At 49.0% G+C, this 19,565-nt stretch overlaps 1 protein-coding gene across 4 annotated transcripts in view; it reads left to right on the top strand.

Moving 5' to 3' along the window:
- OLFM2 (olfactomedin 2) overlaps positions 1-19,565 on the top strand; it is a 379,600-nt gene that overhangs the window by 77,200 nt on the left and 282,835 nt on the right. For 2 of the 4 annotated variants that reach the window (XM_060253543.1, XM_060253542.1), the window contains exon 1: positions 12,088-12,265. The exons of the other annotated variants lie outside the window; for them this stretch is intronic. In XM_060253543.1, the coding sequence (XP_060109526.1) occupies positions 12,128-12,265 (138 nt within the window). In that variant the 5' untranslated portion in view covers positions 12,088-12,127. Of the gene's footprint in view, positions 1-12,087; positions 12,266-19,565 lie in introns of those variants that run through there. 4 annotated transcript variants of the gene reach the window in all.

Here is a 19,565-nt window from a genome sequence, read left to right as displayed (position 1 = left end):
AAGACCAGATGTCTAAGATTTGCCCTATAAACTAGACAACATGTTGCCTGTCATAGCTGAGGTGTGTGCTAACATACTCACTGCCAGGGCTTTTTTTGTAGAAAAAGCCCAGCCGGAACTCATTTGCATATTAGGCCACACCCCCTGATATCACCATGGTTTCATACAGGGCTTTTCTGTAGAAACCCCCCAGAAAGAACTCATTTGCATGTTAGGCCACACCCCCTGACATCAAGCCAGCCGGAACTCCGTTCCTGTGTGTTCCGGCTCAAAAAAATCCCTGCTCTCTGCACCTTCTCCCGCAGGACAGTTATTTGGGTGGGTGGGGGAGCAGGAGGAAGAAGGAGAGGCGCCCTCCAGGGAAAAGCTTTGGCAATTGTATGACGTGGCATGGCCTTTATGCTTCCTCATCCACCTGCTTTGGGCTCATTCTTATGTTACCAGTGTAGTAGGGGCAGGGCTTTTTTTGTAGCAGGAACTCCTTTGCATGTTAGGCCATACACCCCTGACATAGCCAATCCTCCAAGAGCTTACAGGGCTCTTCTTCCAGGTCCTACTGTAAGCTCTTGGAGGATTGGCTACACCGGGGTGGTGGGGGTGGCCTAATATGCAACAGAGTTCCTGCTACGAAAAAAGCCCTGAGTAGGGGTTGCAACTTCCCTGTGAATGGTTTCCAGCGACGTCTTGTTAACCTATGTTGTTTCCAGGCTAAGCCTGCGCTTGTGAGAGGGATCTTTTTTGAATCTTAACTCTGGGAAAGATACTTCCAGGAAAAGAAAGAACTCGAACACCAGGTTCATAAATTTTATGAGATTTTATTAGTACCAAAAACTCGAACAAGGATTCTCCCTTTCAATCATAGCCAGGATTTTCAGACCGTACCCCAGCACAGAAAAAATACATCGAGAGCACGTCGCTGAGCTTAACCTAAAATATCCTTGCCTGTATCAAAGCCTTCTTTTTTTACTCCAAGCAGCATAAAACATAAGCAGCACGGAGCATGGAAAGCAACGTAAGAACATGGCAAGTGGCGCATATCAATCTCAGCAGTCCTTCAGGGAAAAGGGTAGTAGAACACAGAGCTTTTTTTCTTCCCCTGGAAAAAGAGGTTCTGGAACTCTCAAGAGGAGAATGAAGGAGAAACACGCAGGTGCTCCTGGTGAACTTTTAAACATTTTGGAAGAATTTTGTTCCATGAAGAGGTTCCGGAGCTCCATTCTGTCAAGTTCCGCTCGGGAGAAAAAAAGAAGAAGCCCTGATCTGTTGCATCATCCAGCAAACTGGATGGCTAGCCAGGGATCGTTTTGTAGAAAAATAGGTGGCAGAGCTCATTTGCATAACTCATTAGCATATGCCACACACACACACCCCGCCAAAAGCAACCCGATGCAAGAAAGGAGAGCCCTAGGCAAGCGAGGCCTGCTTGGGCTGGCTAGAGATCCAGCCAGCCCAAGCAGGCCTTGCTCACCTGGCACTCTCCCAGTCAAAAGGCCAGCAAGCCACCCGCTGCCCAAAATCACAAAAGAAGTGGGGAAAGGGTGGCACGGGCTTCTCCAGGGGGTAATGAGGGCTGCTGGGGGCATGGCAAAGCCCCTGGTGGCTGGCTGACTGGCTGCCTGCTCTCCTAATCCAGGGGTTGTTATGCAGCTCCACCTGCTATTCAATGGACAAGGTAGGTGGGGAGGAAGAGGGGGACCCCTCAGAAAGGTTCAAGAGCTGCACTCCTGTGAGCGCCTGCTGAATCAGAGGCCTGTGGCTAGCTGATCAGCTCTCACTGTGCTACAAGCCAGCATTTATAGGGTTCCAGGATCAATGAAGCAAACAATGAGTATTATTAGGTCACCCCCTGCATCATCCCCCAAACTGGAAGCAAAGCTGACCAGCCCTCCTGTGATACAAGCCAACATTTTAGGGCCAGGCAGTTCAGTGATGCAAACAATGGGGTTTATTAGATTACCCATTGCATCATCTAGCGAACTCACTGTGCTTCAAGACAGCATTGTAGGGCCACCAGGACCAATGAAGCAAACAGTGAGTATTATTCGGTCGCCCACTGCATCATCCCCAGGGGTGGGATTCTAGCAGGAGCTCCTTTGCATATTAGGCCACACACCCCTGATGTAGCCAAAAAAGAGCCTTGTAAGCTTTGGAGTGGAGGGCAGGATATAAATCCAATATCATCATCATCTTCTTCTTCTTCTCTTCACATTCAATGATACACCTTATTTTACTCCACCATGTTTGCTGACATTCTGAAGCAATACAGTGGTATGAAATTCTAGCTAGGATAAAGCAGTAATGCGAAACAGGAAGTTCAGACCGGTTATGCCTGTAAACTGATGGAAAATGAAATTGAGTTGCCTGTACATACAGAGAGCTAATCCAGAATTATTGTGAATGGAATATGAACTTTTGATATGAGTAAAGAAATTGAATTTTCCATAATTATTGAAGAGAGCATCTTTATTGGGCATTTGTGAAACACTGTACATTGGAGAAGATCATCATCATCATCATCATCATCAATTTTTTACATGGAGTCAACACTTTTTTGTAAACCTCCTGTTCGTGCAACTTTTTTCTGCTTTATAAATCCCCAGGTGGGGAGAGGGGATCCCCCGGTTTGGAGGCCCTCCCGCTGCTTCAGGGTCATCAGAAAGCGGGAGGGGGGGAGGGAAATGTCTGCTGGGCACTCCATTATTCCCTATGGAGACCAATTCCCCACAGGCTATAATGGAGAATTGATCTGTGGGTATTTGGGGCCCCCAGGGGGGCTTTTTTTTTTTAGGCAGAGGCACCAAATCTTCAGCATAGCATCCAGTGCCTCTCCTGAAAACACTCTATGGATTTTGCTCTCTTTGGCCCAGTTCCTAATGCTTAGGTAAGTTAGCTAATGCTAACCATTAACCTCTTCTTGCTTCCTGGAGAGCCTGTCAGAATTTCTGTAAAGAAAATTAAATTGTAATTAAGCAATTATGATGGCTATGTGAGGTTCCTTTTCTCTCTGCATTTCTCTGTCCATCTTCCTTAAGCTGGCTGTCAAACTCTTTAAGGCGGGTTAGAAATATATGTATATAAGACTGTCATTCACATTATCTCCAGCCTCACCCCGTCCCACCCCCATACCTGTTAGGGACTTTTGATGGCGATTCCTGTTGTTTGCATAGCTCAGAGTGGTCCATTTGCAAGAACTTTAGGCTTAGAACATCGCAGTTGCCTTGATCTCGAATCCTAGCCAAAATCTATATTGGCTTTGGCTGGATGGAACAGTAGAAAATGTCATTTCGTTCCTCTTTTTGAAAATGGCTCTTTGTAAAGGAAAAATGGCTTTTGGCTTTTCTCGTTGGTTTCTGGCCTTCCTTAGCCTAACAATCTGAATGACTGCAATCACACAGGAAAGCTGCTACATGGCGTTTCCTCCCTGAAAAAAATCTAATAGCAGTTTGGGAAATGATTTGAACTGGGGCATGTCATGGCGGGATTGGCTATTAATCCTTTACCATTTGCCTTTGTCCTGTTGGAAATTGCTCCTCTTCAAGCTGCAATTTGGGATGGGGACAATTTATTTAGTACTTTTTTCATTTACCTTGCAGGGCAAGTTGGGCTTTGGACCAGGAAAGTAGTATGAGAGAAAGCAGGGCTTTTTTTGCAGCAGGAACTCCTTTGCACATTAAGCCACACCCCCATGATGTGGTCAATCTTCCTGGAGCTTACAGTAGGCCCTGTAATAAAAGCCTTGTAGGAGGACTGGCTACATCAGAGGGGTGTGGCCTAATATGCAAAGGAGTTCCTGCTACCAAAAAAAGCTCTGGAAAGGGTTAACCTTTCCCATGTTCTTCCCCTGTTCTAACTTGCTCCTTTCCCCTGTGGCTGCTATCGACTGCTTTCGTTTTCAGTGGAGTTCCTGAGCTACGATCTCTGATGGCACTGTACATATTGTTGGCGCTGAGATGAACAAATAGTGCCCATTTCCTTTTTTGTGGGGTTCATTTTCATCATTTCCCCCTGGTTTCGGCTCTCTGATTTTCTCAGTTGATTCTGTGAATCATGTTCATGTTGTGGATATGCACGGTTGTGTTTTCATATGGCATTTAGCTGGTATATGTACTACAATGTGGCCCTGAGATGGATAGCAAGGTCCAGGGTCGTTACGCAGAGGCAGGCAATGGCAAACCTCCTCTGAACATCTCTCGGCTTGAAAACCCTGTGGGGTCGCCATAAATTGGCTTTAACCTGGCAAGAAGGAAGGAAGGACGGACAATGTATGCTGTTTGGGGTTGTGGCATCTGCTTGGCATGCAGAAGGTCCCAGGTACAATCCCCAGTATCTCCAGTTAAAGGATCTCACAGTAGGTGATGTGAAGAACCTCTGCCTGAGACCCTGAAGACCTGCTGCCAGTCTAAGTAAAGGTAGTCCCCTGTGCAAGCACCAGTCATTTCTGACTCTGGGGTGATGTTGCATCATGAAATTTTCACGATAGACAGGGTGTTTTGCCATTGCCTTCCCCAGTCATCTACACTTTCCCCCCACAAGCTGGGGACTCATTTTACTGACCTCAGAAGGATGGAAGGTTAAGACAACCTTGAGCTGGCTACCTGAACCCAGCTTCTGCCGGGATCGAACTCAGGTTGTGAGCAGAGCTTGGAATGCAGGACTGTGGCTTACCGCTCTGCGCCATGGAGCGTCTGCCAGTCTGAGTAGACAATACTAACTCTGATGGACCAAAGGTCTAATTCAGTAAAAGGCAAGTTTCGTATGTTCCATGAGTGATGTATACTGTAACAGGCCTAAAAGGCCAGCCTAGCTCAATATCAGAGCTTGGGAATTAAGCAGGAATGGGACTTGGATGGAAGCCCCCCAAAGGAAGACTGGGAATGCTGTGCAGAGGAAGGCAATGGCAAATCATCTCTGCTTATATCTTGCCATGATTTCGTTTAGACTTAACTTTTAATGTATTCTACTGGTAAATTGACACACAAACAATGTTGGAAAATGCATTGATGGATTGAGCGATTGCCTGCTGTTTTCACTGAGATCACTGTGTTTTCCAGCTGAAAAGCCACTGGCAGTGGGACTTGAATCAGGGCTGTAATGCCAGTTTGGTGTAGTGGTTAAGAGCACGGACTTTAATCCGGGAGAACTGGGTTTTGTTCCCCACCCCTATACATGCAGCTGCTGGTGTAACCCTAGGCAAGCCACAGCTCTTTCAGAGCTGTTCTTTCAAGAGGAGTTCTCAAAGAGCTCTCAGCCCCACCTATCTCACAGAGTGTCAGTTGTGGGGAGAGAAAAGGAAGGAGATGATAAATTGCTTTGAGACTCTGAGTGGAGGGCAAGATATAAATCCAATCTCCTCCTCCTTCCTGATCCTTTGAACTGAAGATGCCAGGGATTGAACCTCAGACCTTCTGCATGCCAAGCAGATGCTCTGCCACTGAGCCACGGCCCCTCCTTGGATGCTTTTCCACTGAGTGATCAGCCCAGTTTAGAGGTTTCAGAGGTCTGCTCCTGTGAGCTCCTGCCCAAAATGAGGCCTGATCAGACTGCAATAGTTTAGAAAGCAGCAGATCTAGGATCTTTTCCTTCATAAGGAAGCTAACTGACCCACAACTAGAAAGAATACATGTATCAAGGCCTCAGATTCAGCGGGAGCTCACAGGAGCACAGCTCCTGAACCTTTCTGAGGGTTCCACCTCCTTCCCACCTTGTCCATTGAACAGTAGGTGCAGCTGCATAACAATCCCTGGATGAGGTCCATCACCTATTTTTCTACAAAACGACCCCTGCATGTATCCAGTGTTCCCTCTAAGCTGCAGAGTCTTATGAGCAAAAATTCTACATTGTGAGCTGCTGGCATTAAAGTTGTGAACTACTGCATTAATTAGTATGCTCTGGGGTCATCCTTCCTGAGCAAAGACAAAAATGTGTGAGCTGGAAGCTAAAAATCTGTGAGCTAGCTCACACTAACTCAGCGTAGAAGGAACACTGCATGTATCTTCACCTACCTCCTAGATATATTTATCCACTTCCTGTCTCATGTCTTGCTTCCTTCTGAGCATATGAAAGCACCCTGTTTAACATCAAGGGTTATTCAGCAGCAATAAAAACCGATTGTAGCTCATTTGCATGTTGTTGCTAATTTCCTTGATTTGCATATTACTTTCATAAATTCAGGAGATGCCAAGCTACCCTTGGCGGACAGCCTGCATCTCTTCTGCAATAGTTTCTCCCCCAGATAAAATTGTATTGGGAAGGGAAAACAAAACCCCTCTTCAAGACACTGCTTACGCCCCTGAGCTAGTGGTTAGAGCGTCAGACTGGGATCCCAAAGACCCCAGTTCAAATCCCCACTCTGCCATGGAAGCTTGTTGGGTGACTCTGGGCCAGCCACACCGCTTCAGCCTAACTTACCTCACAGGGTTGTTGTTAGGATAAAAATGGAGGAGAGGAGCAGGATGTAAGCCACTTTGGGGTCTCCATTGGGGAGAAAGGGGGAGGGGTAGCAACAAAATAAATATAAGATTATAGCATCATGGAGCCATTGGCTGAATTCAGATGGCCAGATTGGGCCAATACAGGAACAATCCCTGTCTGGATTTAAATGGCACATTCAAACGTGCACATCTGGATCCCGCCTTGCTCTTGCCCTTACCTCATCCTCTGCTGTTGCTCTGCCACTTCAAAAAGCTACCAGGTAGTAAGTAGTACAGAGTGCAGAATAGATGCTTTCGAGCTGTGGTGCTGGAGAAGACTCTTGAGAGTCCCTTGGACTGCAAGAAGATCCAATCAGTCAGTCCTAAGGAAATCAACCCTGACTGTTCCCTGGAAGGTCAGATGCTGAAGCTCAAATACTCTGGCCACCCAATGAGAAGGGAGCATTCACTGGAGAAGACCCTGATGCTGGGAAAGACAGAAGGGGACGGCAAAAGATGAGATGGCTAGACAGTGTTACTAATGCAACTAACATGAATTTGAATGGACTTTGGAGGATGATGGAAGACAGGAGGGCCTGGCATGACTTGGTCCATGGGGTTGCAAAGAGTCAGACTCAGCTGTTCGACTAGACAAAGGAAGTGGTAGCAAATCACTGATTCCCGGCCCCCCAGGGAGCGCCAAAGAAGCCTCACTCGTGCTTGAGCAGTGTGGCTGCTCCTCCATGGTGTGCACAGCCCATCCCTGTTCCAGCAAGGGGGTGTGTGCAGTCTGACCACCCCCAGGGTGCTTTCCACTAAACCAGCTTTCTTCTGAGATGGGACGCTGCCACCCCAAGCTGCCCATCTGTACCCAGCCATTGACTTAAATAGTGAATGTTGGGTGTGTACTGATGCAATAGGTCCTTATTTGAATGAATCAGTTTTTGGAGGTATATTTTAAGGCTGAGCTGTGTACTGAAAATAGGCTAAGGGTGAAGATGAAGAAGAAGATGATGATATTGGATTTATATCCCGCCCTATACTCAATCTCTGAGTCTCAGAGTGGTCACAATCTCCTTTACCTTCCTCCCCATACACACACACAACAGACACCCTGTGGGGTAGGTGGGGCTGAAAGAGCTCTTACAGCAGCTGCCCTTTCAAGGACAACTCCTACGAGAGCTGTGGCTGACCCAAGGCCATTCTAGCAGCTGCAAGAGGAGGAGTGGGGAATCAAACCCAGTTCTCCCAGATAAGAGTTTGAGCACTTAACCACTACACCAAACTGGCTCTCATGAACTGAGGTGAGCAAGGTTCAAATCTCAACTTGCCATCATTTTGTTTCAGAAGTTTTCCTAACATTCAGAGAGCGAGGCCATATTTACTATAACTTGATGCAATGTTGATCTTTGATTTCCCACAATGGACCCCCTCGGGTAAAGCCTCTCACTCATCCTCAGTCTTCCATCTGTGCAATGGGAACAAAAAAAAAAAAAAATCCTACCTCCTTGACTTCATTTGCAGATAGGCAAGAGGAAGTTATTAAAGTCATGAATCTAAATCAGCTTTAATTAAATGCCCAGCGTGGGCAATACTTCTGGCTTCGGCAGGCGATACAAATGCACACTTTTAAATAGGATTTTTAAAGCGTCCAGTGGTTTTAGGCATTTGTGAAACCAGGTTTTCTGCCACTGGGTCTCATACATGGAGGGCAGATGCCTGATCTCTGCCGCTTAGAATTCACGCTGCCACAGGGTGACCCAGATTTGCTTACCCAGAAGTAATTCTGCATAGGATCTGGCAACCTGTGAACGTAGGATGACAGCTGAGGTTTAATCTTATGTCTGCTTATTAAGAGGCAAGTCCCACTTCTGTGCATCGTATACATAGCTGGATCCCAGGCATTGTCTACTTCAGGCATAATCCCCTGAAAGTGTGCAATCGGATTTACTCTCTGGCCAAATTCGGTGAGTCTTGCTCCCAAATAAGTTAGTGCAGCACTGAAGAAGTGAGCTGCAGCCATGACTTACAAAAGTTCCTAGCCTGCCACAATTTTTGTTATAAGAAGATGATGATGATATTGGATTTATATCCCAGCCTATACTCTGAATCTCAGGCTGTGATCACACACTAAATAATGCACTTTCAATCCACTTCCAATGCACTTTCCAGCTGGATTTTGCCAGTTCACACAGTAAGATCCACTTGGAAAGTGCATTGAAAGTGGATTGTTATTTAGTGTTATTAGCATATTAGCATTATTTAGTGTGTGTGACTGCAGTCTCAGAGCGGTCACAATCTCCTCTACCTCCTCCCCCCCACACACACACACAACAGACACCCTGTGAGGTAGGTGGGACTGAGAGACCTTTTTACAGCAGCTGCTCTTTCAAGGACGAGCAATTCGAGAGCTATGGCTGACCCAAGGCCATTCCAGCAGGTGCAAGTAGAGGAGTGGGGAATCAAGCACGGTTATCCTAGATAGGAGTCCATGCACTTAACCACTAGAGCAATTTCACCCTTCCACCAAGGAGTTCATTGCAGTGTACCCAGAATCATAGAGTTGGAAGGGACCTCCAGGGTCATCTAGTCCAATCCCCTGCACAATACAGTAAAGTCACAAACTCTTCCCCCTAAATTCACAGGATCTTCATTGCTGTCAGATGACCATCTAGCCTCTGTTCAAAAACCTCCAAAGAAGGAGAGCCCACCACCTCCCGAGGAAGCCTGTTCCACTGAGGAACCACTCTGTCAGGAAGTTCTTCCTAATGTTGAGCCGGAAACTCTTTTGATTTAATTTCAACCCATTGGTTTTGGTCCTTACCTGATTCTCCCCTCAGTTTTATCCTCACAACATCCACGCGTGGTAGGTTGGGTTGCAAGAAAACCACTGGCCTAGTGTCACCCCACATGTCATGGCAGAGTTCACCCAGAGTTCAAGCCTGGATTTCCCAGATGGCTCTCCGAGGTGCTAACTGCTACATCACAATGGAATCCAATGGGATTTTTATACTGAAGATTGCATCACATGGCAAATCCCCTAATGCATTCCATTTGCTTAGGGGAAGTCAGTTGAACAGCCTGGGTAAGGAACACATAGGATTGGGTTGGATACCTTATCTGTGGGGTGGATGCCATGCTGGGAATTATTAGGAAGGGAATTGAAAACAAATCAGCCAGTATCATAATGCCCCTGTATAAATCGATGGTGCGGTCTCATTTGGAGTACTGTGTGCAGTTCTGGTCGCCGCACCTCAAAAAGGATATTATAGCATTGGAGAAAGTCCAGAAAAGGGCAACTAGAATGATTAAAGGGCTGGAGCACTTTTCCTATGAAGAAAGGTTGAAACGCTTGGGACTCTTTAGCTTGGAGAAACGTCGACTGTGGGGTGACATGATAGAGGTTTACAAGATAATGCATGGGATGGAGAAAGTAGAGAAATTTCTCCCTTTCTCACAATACAAGAACTCGTGGGCATTTGATGAAATTGCTGAGCAGACAGGTTAAAACGGATAAAAGGAAGTACTTCTTCACCCAAAGGGTGATTAACATGTGGAATTCACTGCCACAGGAGGTGGTGGCAGCCACAAGCATGGCCACCTTCAAGAGGGGTTTAGATAAAAATATGGAACACAGGTCCATCAGTGGCTATTAGCCACAGTGTGTGTGTATATATAAAATTTTTTGCCACTATGTAACACAGAGTGTTGGACTGGATGGGCCGTTGGCCTGATTCAACATGGCTTCTCTTATGTTCTTATGCGCTGGTGTCAAAACAGGGGAACTAGCTGGGGGGGAGGGCCTTGGAAGAAAGGTCAATCAGTGGCTGTTTGCCATGGTGACCAAAGGGAACCTCCGCATTCAGAGGCAGTCAACATCAGGGGAAGGCTTTGGTCTCTCTGCCCTGATGTCGGACCTCCAGAAGAACTACGTGGGCCAGACGGACCACTGGTCTGATCCAGCAGGGCTCTTATCTGGGAGAACCTGGTTTATTGATTTATTTTGCAGGTTTATCGGCTGCCCTTTCCCATAGTGGGCTCAGGGTGGCTTCCAACATAATACAACAATCAAAACAGTTTAAATAGTTAAAACAATTTAAATTTAAAGCAATTAAGCTACCGCTCACATTAAGGCAGCATGGATGGTGAGGACAGATCAGTGCAGTCAGCGCAGGGGGCCCAGTTTAGATGGTAAGGACGTCCATCTGCCTCAGCCATAGGCCTGGCTGAACAGCTCCGTCTTACAGGCCCTCCGGAATGATAACAAATCCGGGAGGATCCGAACCTCCGTAGGGAGCTGATTCCACCAGGTCGGGGCTGAAAAAGCACTGGTCCTGGTTGAGGCAAGCCGATTTGATTCCCCACTCCTCCACTTGCAGCTGCTGGAATGGCCTTGGGTCAGCCATAGCCCTTGCAGAGTTGTCCTCGAAAGAGCAGCTTCTGTCAGAGCTCTCTCGGCCCCACCCACATCACAGGATGGCTGTTGTGGGAAAGGAAGATGAATGAGATTGTAAGCAATGTTCCCTCTAAGTTGCAGTCTTGTGAGCCAAAATTCTACTTTGTGAGCTACTGGCATTAAAGTTGTGAGCTACTGCATAAATTATTGTGCTCTGGGGCCATTTTTCCTGAGCTAAGACAAAAATGTGTGAGCTGGAGGCTAAAAATGTGTGAGCTAGCTCACACTGACTCAGTTTAGAGGAAACCTGTAAACCACTCTGAGACTCTGAGATTTGGAGTGTATGGTGGGATATGAATCCAGTTTCTTCTTCTTCTTCTTCTTCTTCTTCTAGGATGGGAACCTGTGTGAGCGTGTGGTACAAATTATATTGGCAATTGATTTTTACTCTGCATGGGGACAGTTAGGGTTCAATACATGGTGGATATAGCTATGTGTATGTTGTGGTGAGGGGGCAGAGATGAGGATAATCTAATGATCAGGCCACTGAGGGTTAACCTCTCAATGCACTCTACCCAAAAAAATTCCAAAGGTTGGGGTGAGGGGGGGTGCTTACAGAGACACCCCTCCCTACAAAAAAACCCCAGTGCGCTGGCAAAACAGCACTAACCAGGGCTTGTTTTTTGTAGCAGGAACTCCTTTGCATATTAGGCCACACACCCCTGATGTAGCCAATCCTCCAAGAGCTTACAATAGGCCCTGTACGAAGTGCCCTGTAAGCTCTTGGAGGATTGGTTACACCAGATGGGGTGTGGTCTAATATGCAAATGAGCTCCTGCTACACAAAAAAAAGCCCTGAAAACTATTCTGCATCCTATGCAACAGAGTTTGGGGAGTGAAGTTAGTGGACTTCTTCCATGGGGGGGCGCAGTCTTAGGGGCTCGCCCGGCCAGTCCCGATCCTACCCCTCTTTACACGCGAGGAGGCAGCCCTGTGAGGTTCGAAGGGGAGGGCTGGCCGGGCTAGTAGCTGGGCTCGGAAGTTTCCCCTCCCTGCCTCCCTCCGTGGCTGCCTGCCTCCCTCCCTTCCTCGGCGGCCTGTGGCCAGCGGCGGCGTGACGTCAGGGCGGCGGCGAGCGGCCGGGGCGCTTATAAGGAGGGGCGCGACGGGCACCGCTTCCTCGGCTTTGCAGCCTGGCCGAGAGGCGGGGGGCCGGGCTGGGCTGGGCTGGGCTGGGCTGGGCGCCTCCCCGACGGGGCCGATGAGCCGGGAGGAGGAGGAGGGCTTCGCCGGAGGGCCAGGGGCATGAGGCGGGGGCGACATGACCGTGCCGCTGCTGAAGATCGGCGCCGTGCTGAGCACCATGGCTATGGTCACCAACTGGATGTCCCAGACGCTGCCCTCCCTCGTGGGGCTCAACGGCACCGCCATCTCCCAGGCCGGCACCTCCGAGAGCAGCGTGAGTCCCTTCCAGCAGCGCCGTCGGGGAGAGATGGGCGGGCGGGGGGGAGAGAAAGTAGTCCCAATTTGGGGAGGGGGGTCTTTAATTCTTGAGGAGGGAATCGGGGGACGCTAATTCTTGTGGGGGGAGAGGGGGTATCTAATCCTGGGGGGGGGGGGAGAAGGGAGTCTCTAGTTCTTGGGGGAATTGGGGGTCCCTAATTCTTGGAGGGAGAAGGGGGTCCCTAATTCTTGGAGGAGAGGGGGGTCTCTAATCCTCGGGGGCGAGCGGGGGTCCCTGATTCAGCGCCCTCTCTGTGTAGGGAGGTTCTCATCTCGGGGTCCTCTCCTTTGCCCTGTTTAGATGGAGCTTTCGAGAGACTTTCGACGGGGTTGCAGAGCGCAGCGGTGGCGTTCCTCGGTTTTCTGGGCTTGGAGGTTTCGCTTTGGTGCTTGAGGTGTTTGTGTGTGTGATTTGAGGGGGGGGGGGGAGAGAAGAGGCGATATTTGTTTGTCTTTACCCCCCCCCCCCGCCCCATCCCGATCCGGTCCATTGGATGTCAACTTGAGGGTTTTTTTTTGCCGTCGGGGATTCCGCTTGTCTGGGGTTTTTTTTTAGGTGGCGCATTGGGGAAAAAAAAACCCCAGACAAGCGGAATCCCCGACGGCAAAACAACCTTAAGTTGACATCAATGGACAGGATGGAGAGATCCGCGTGCGCCCCGGCGTGGGGGGGGGGGGTCACCCACGTCTGTGTGAGCGGCAGGACCCGATTCCGGAGAAGGAAGGGGAGGAAAGAAAAGAAAAGATTCAGGACTGACTGCCGGTTGGAGAAGGCAGCGTTCAGCGGAGTGGGGCGGTCGCTGTGGTGGAGTCGGGGGCCGGATCGGGGCCACCAGGGCTATGGAGCAAGCGGGGGCAGGGGCGACCCCAGATCTCTCTTCAGAACGGACCCCCCCCCCCCGCCTGAGACTGTTTTCATTTGGTTGCCTTTCTTTCCTGTGTGATTATTGGGGGGGGGGGGTTGGTTTGGGGCTCTGTGCCTTGGCTGTCTCGACCTGCCCCGATCTTTCCCTTCTGAATCCTGATCCTCCCCCACACATCTAGGTTCCCGCCCCCCCCCCCCTCCCAGATCCTTCCCACTAGATCTCTTCCATGCCGCTCATCTTCCAGGGTCCTTAGTTCTATCCTTTCGAATTCTTCCAGCGTTCTACTGGTCTGTAGAGCGGCGAAATCGCTCTGAACTCCCCTGGTTTCCTTTTGCTCCATCGCGGCGACTGTGTCGTGACTACCGGCGGTCACGGGAGAGGCAGATCACTGGAGACAGAGCCCGCACTGTGCCCCCCCCCCCGCCTTTCTTCACCTCGGAGGGCAAGTCCTGTTAGCTGCTGCGCTGCTGCGATGGATCCGTTCCTCTCCTTCCCATCCGAGCTCCTTAAAGCCCAATTCTGTCGTCTTACAAATGCAGCAGCGTGCTGGGAACATTCCCAGAGACTCAGTGTCTGATGCCTTCTTCAAAAGAAGTTCAGTTCTGCATTCCCGCTCTGTGGAATTTTTGCGGGGGGGGGGGGGATCAAGGTATCTGAAGTTGCTTTACTTGAAGGGGGGTGGGAAGGCTCTCTCCCCCTGCCCCCTGCAAGGGGGAGGGGGGTCGTGCCAATGACCTAGTGCCAGAGGACCCAGAATGCAACCCAGAACGGGCTTCCCCCAAGCGCAATAGCTCTCTCACACCTTCCAAGCAAGGTTCCCTCTAAGCTGCAAGAGTCTGGTGAGCAAAAATTCTACTTTGTGAGCTAGTGGCACGAAAGTGGTGAGCTACTAGCATCAGTAAAAAGAGCCCCGTGGCGCAGAGTGGTAAAGCTGCAGTACTGCAGTCGGAGCCCTCTGCTCACGACCTGAGTTCGATCCCAGCGGAAGCTGGTTCAGGTAGTCGGCTCCAGGTTGACTCAGCCTTCCATCTTTCCGAGGTCGGTAAAATGAGGACCCGGATTGCTGGGGAGGAAAGGTGTAGATGACTGGGGAAGGCAATGGCAAACCACCCCATAGAAAGTCTGTTGTGAAAACGATGTGAAAGCGACGTCACCCCAGAGTCGAAAACAACTGGTGCTTGCACCTTTACCTTTTACTGGCATTAGAGTTGTGAGCTCCTGCATCAATGAGTGTGCTCTGGGGCCGTCCTTCCTGAGCTAAGACCAAAATGTGTGAGCTGGGGGCTAAAAATCTGGGCGCTAGCTCACGCTAACTCAGCTAGCTTCCAAGGGGAACACTGCTTCCAAGGGGTTAATTCTGCTCGGTTGCCCTATTGGAAGAAAGAGGAGCTGTCCTTTTCCTCTGATTCATGCTATGTCTAACTACCGGTAAGTTGCCTTCCCTGTAAAGTGTCGCCAAGACGCAGGTGACTTAGGGTGATCCCCTTAGGGGTTTCCAGGCGAGAGGGGAACAGAGGTGGCTCGCCTCTGCATTCAGAGGAAGGGAATGTGCTTCAGTTCTGGAGCCGCTTGCTTTAATCTTGTGTGTGTGTGTGTTTGAGAAAGAGAGAATGTGTGTGTGTAGAAGGGGGGGGGGGTTCCTCTGTGTGGAACAAGGGGAGGTACCCGGGGATTGTGGATTCTCACAGAGCCTGCTAGAATATGAGCTTTGAGTGCCTGTGAAATATTGATCTCTCAGTTGTCAAGTTCTTCCCTGCAAAGGATTCAGTTTTGGAGGTGGGCAGGTTAAAACCCCTTCTCTCCTCTGCACTGGAATGTTTAGGGATTCCGAATTCCTGCACTGAGAAGCAGAAGGGGAGCGGGAAATTAGGAAATGGCTCCGAATATCTAGATGCCACCATTCTGCCCAGCAAGGGGAAGATAATTTCACCTTTTTTTAAATAGGACAGCTCTTGCTGTTTAGGAACTGAGCCTTTCCCTGGCTCTGTACTCTGCTTGCGTGTAAGCTGCGCTGGTGTGACTCCAGAAATGTGATGGTGAAGGGGCACTTTGCTGGTATGATCAAGTCAAGTCATCCAAAAAAGAAAGAAAAATAAGTAACAAGGGACATTTAAAAAAACCCCTAAGGTATACAATTCAGCTTGCGCACAGTATAAAATATTATATGTTTCCATTTCCATTTCTCATTATAAAACCAAGTCAATTGAAGTATTTCATGGACTTTTAAATATTTTTATCAATTAGTGATGGGATGGGGTGGGAAGAGAGAAACGGATGGGCGGGGGGAGGCACCGATAAGGCAAGGGAAAGAAAAAGTAAGGGATAGAGAAGGGAAGGGTGGATTGGAGAGGTGGGGAAAAGCAAAGGCTGACAGGAAGAGAAATTTTTTTGGGGGGGGATAAAGTGGTTGAAAGGAGGGAGGAGGAGGGATGCAGGGACCACTAGAGAAACACAGGGAAGGAGGGGAGGAAGGGGCAAGGGCTGGTGTGATCAGTAAATGCACGCTTGAGAAGTGGGGGGGGGGGGGAAGGTGCTCAAATGTGATTGGAGTAACAGGTTTGCTGGCTGCTATGGGGGCACCGGGAGAGATCAGAGAGTGAGATGTTGTTGACGCAGTTCAGAGATGCTCTGGGCTACAGTGTCAGTTTGCCGACACTGATCTATAGCGGGGGTGGCCAATGGTAGCTCTCCAGATGTTTTTTGCCTACAACTCTCATCAGCCCCAGCCATTGGCCTGATCTATAGAATGCTTGTGCCCACAGTGGGATGAATCCCCCCCCCCACACACACACACTACCGCATAATGGCTTTAAAGAATCGGAGAGGCAGTCTTGGGCACAGACTGTGTCTAGGTCTCTAGAGAAGCAGTTGTGTTTGCTTTGTGTCATGACTTTATTAAAGCTTTAAACCCAAACACAGAGTGTTCTTTTTTTAAAACTCGGGGCAGTGGTGGTGAAAAGTGCCATGAGGTCACAGCCAGTGTTTCCTCTAAGCTGAGTGAGCGTGAGCTAGCTCACAGACCTTTAGCCTCCAGCTGACACATTTTTGTCTTAGTTCAGGAAAAATGGCCCCAGAGCACACTGATTTATGCAGTAGCTCACAACTTTGATGCCAGTAGCTCACAAAATAGTCTCAGTCAATGTTCCCTCTAAGCTTTGGAGTCTTGTGAGCAACAATTCTACTTTGTGAGCTACTGTCATTAAAACTGTGAGCTTCTGCATCAATTAGTGTACTCTGAGTCCATCCTTCCTGAGCTGAGACAAAAATGTGCAAGCTGGTGGCTAAAAATCCGTGAGCTAGCTCACACTAACTCACTTTAGAGAGAACACTGCTCACAGCTGATTTCTAGCAACCCCATAGGATTTTCAAGGCTAGAGAGGGTCAGAGGTGGTTTGCCGTCGCCTGCCTCTGCGTCCCGGCTTTGGCATTTCTTGGATGTCTCCCAACCAAATCCTAGCCAGGACCAACCCAGCTTAGCATCCAAGATCTGATGAGAATGGGCTAGCCTGGGATTATTCTCAGGGAGAGAGGGAAAAAACCACAGTGTAAACAATTGTTAAGCATGATGAATAGTGAACTGTGGGACTGGGTGAAAAAATCCAGCAAACTGGGGGTGGGGGGGAGGAATTCAAAGGCATGTTTAGACTGGAGGGGAGGCGGCTGTGAGGTGATATGATCACCATCTCCAGGTACTTGAAGGGCTGTCATCTAGAGGATGGTGCGGAATTGTTTTCTGTGGCCCCAGAAGGTAGGACCAGAACCAGTGGGTTGAAATTAAATCAAAAGAGTTTCCGGCTCAACATTAGGAAGAACTTCCTGACCGTTAGAGCAGTTCCTCAGTGGAACAGGCTTCCTCGGGAGGTGGTGGGCTCTCCTTCCTTGGAGGTTTTTAAACAGAGGCTAGATGGCCATCTGACAGTGATGCTGATCCTGTGAATTTAGGGGGAGGGGGTGTTTGTGAATTTTCTGCATAGTGCAGGGGGTAGGACTAGATGACCCTGGCAGTCCCTTCCAATTCTATTGTTCTATGATTTTATGATTCTAAGAGAGGACAAAGTTCCGAATGCCACTTGCTTCCCTGCAACGTGCTGAGTGAGATTTAGCAGGGCCAGTGCCCCTCTGTTCTCCTGCCCATCTCAAAGCTAAAAGCTGGGCAAAGGAAGTTCTTTTAAGCAGAAAACCTCTGCTGCCAAACAGGTTTGAGCGCCGGGTAAGCAGAGCTGTGGATGCCGTGAAGTGGGTTAGCCACACGATGGCCCAGATCCTCTGTTGTGTGGGAGAATCTGGCACCTGGGAGATCAGCAAGCCTTCTGGAACAGATGCCGGCGTTTCTGCCAAGAATCTTTGGAGGCAGCTGGGGAAGGCTTGCCCGACTCTACCTGTCTCTGTGTAGGCATCTGTCTCTCTGGGGCTACAGCCAACCTCACCACTTAAATGCCTCTCTGTTGTTCTCCTTCCTTGCTGGACTCATCAGGCAGGGCCAAAAGGGGAGGGCCAGGCTGAGGTCCCAGAGGGAAGCAAAGGCAGCGTCTGTCAGCTCATTTCAGTTCCTGTTGCTGCAGAACTTGCAATGGCTTTGCCTGTACCTTGAACAGGGATCTAGGTGCATTTGCACTTTGGAGGTTTCAAGCGTGTTCCCTGCATCTGGGAATGCCGATGCAAAGCTTACAAGGTCTGGAATGTGCCTCAGGTTTACCAATGGTGCCCCTCTGCTTGTTTTGCTGGGTGCCACCTGTATTTTTTGTGCATGGGCATGACTGCCAAGAGGCTCCAAGGTGCTGTCTGTGTTGCGTGTGCCAATAGCCCGGAGATGACCAAGAGAACCCTTTTTTGCTTTGCTATCCACAGAAGAACTGCAAACCTCAGGGGCACATCAGGTTCTCTGGCTCCTGGCTGTGGAATTTTTCTCCTGTGGGAGCTTGCCAAGCGCCGGAGGCTTGCCGAGTGCTGGACCCACACTTCACTAGGCATTGCTCAATCCTTGGGCTTTAGCAGTTACTCACCTCCTGGATGGTCTTGTCCTCAGAGGAGAATCCACTTGCATATCGTCGCTGCTGTGCAACATTTTCCCAATTATGTGTAGATACAGCCTGGTTCGAAAGCCATGAGACACTTCACATGGGACCGTAGCACCCTCAAAATGCAGGCGTATGGGGGTGTCTATGGAAAGGGTGTGGGGCAGTTGCATGTTTTGGTGCTGCTTTAGCATCAGTAACTGCTTGTTTAATGGAATGCATGGGTGGGGGGAGGGATTCTATCTTCCTCTTCTCCCTGGTGTGCCAGGCTTACATGTAAGGAGGAAGTATTCAGACATGTTCCTTCCCCTCTCTGCATGTTGCAGTTCCATAGGGGCCATACTCCCCCTGCCTTGTGTACTTGAAAGGGTTCTTTTGCACTCAGTACTAGCTCTTCCTCTTCTTCTTTTTGCTTTTCTTGCCCCAAAGTGGCAAGAAGAAATACTCATGGCCTGAGTTCTGCTCATGGCCTGAGTTCGATCCTGGCGGAAGCTGGGTTCAGGTAGTTGGAGAGAGGAGGCGGGACAATATTTGATGGGCTTACAGCTGGAACATAGAACTATATATTTTTTTGTTGGTATGGTTGGATAGGTGATGGATATTCTGGGTGAGTTTAGGCTTGTGTTAAATGTTTGTGCTGACCACAGTTCTCTGTTGAAGGATTGTAAAGGCCAATGTTTCACTTAAGGGTGGTGGGGCTGGGCAAATGAAACCAAAGCACCAATGTGTGAGTGCACACACCTCAGGGTAGCACTGCTAGCAATCCCCTTAGCTACCAAGGCAGCCAGAGATGAAGGGATGAAGCCTCCAGCTTTGCCAGAATGCTGACAAGGCGAGTTTCAGAACAAGTTATTTGGGTAGCTGTAGCCAAAAGTTGGCCCAAGTACTGGATTCTAATAAAGCCCCAGAGTTCAAGCACACTGCAAAATATCATTAAAGTTATTTTTATTTAAAGATTGTGCAGGAAAATGCAATAAAAGAGCAGTAACAATGAGGAAAAGATAATAAAAAGTTAAATAACTAACCTAAATCAGTCAGTGTGATGCAGCAGCAAAAAGGGCGAACACAGTCTTGGGGGTATCCACAGAGGCATAATATCCAAATCACAAGATGTCAATAGTCCTGCTATACACTGCATTGGTCAGGCTGCACCTGGAGTACTGTGTGCAGTTCTGGAGGCTTAACTTCAAAAAAAAGATGTGGACACAACAGAGCGGGTACAGAAGACAGCAGTGAGGATGATCAGGGGCCTGTAGACCAAGCCCTTTGAGGAAAGGTTGAGGAACCTGGGAATGTTTAGTCTGGAGAAGAGAAGGCCAAAGGGAGAGGCACATGATTGCTCTCTTTAGGTATTTGGAAAACTGTCATTTAGAGG

The sequence above is a fragment of the Heteronotia binoei genome, chromosome 13 (genome assembly GCF_032191835.1).
Source record: "Heteronotia binoei isolate CCM8104 ecotype False Entrance Well chromosome 13, APGP_CSIRO_Hbin_v1, whole genome shotgun sequence".
NCBI lineage: Eukaryota > Metazoa > Chordata > Lepidosauria > Squamata > Gekkonidae > Heteronotia > Heteronotia binoei.
This window is presented reverse-complemented; position numbering and strand designations above follow the sequence as displayed.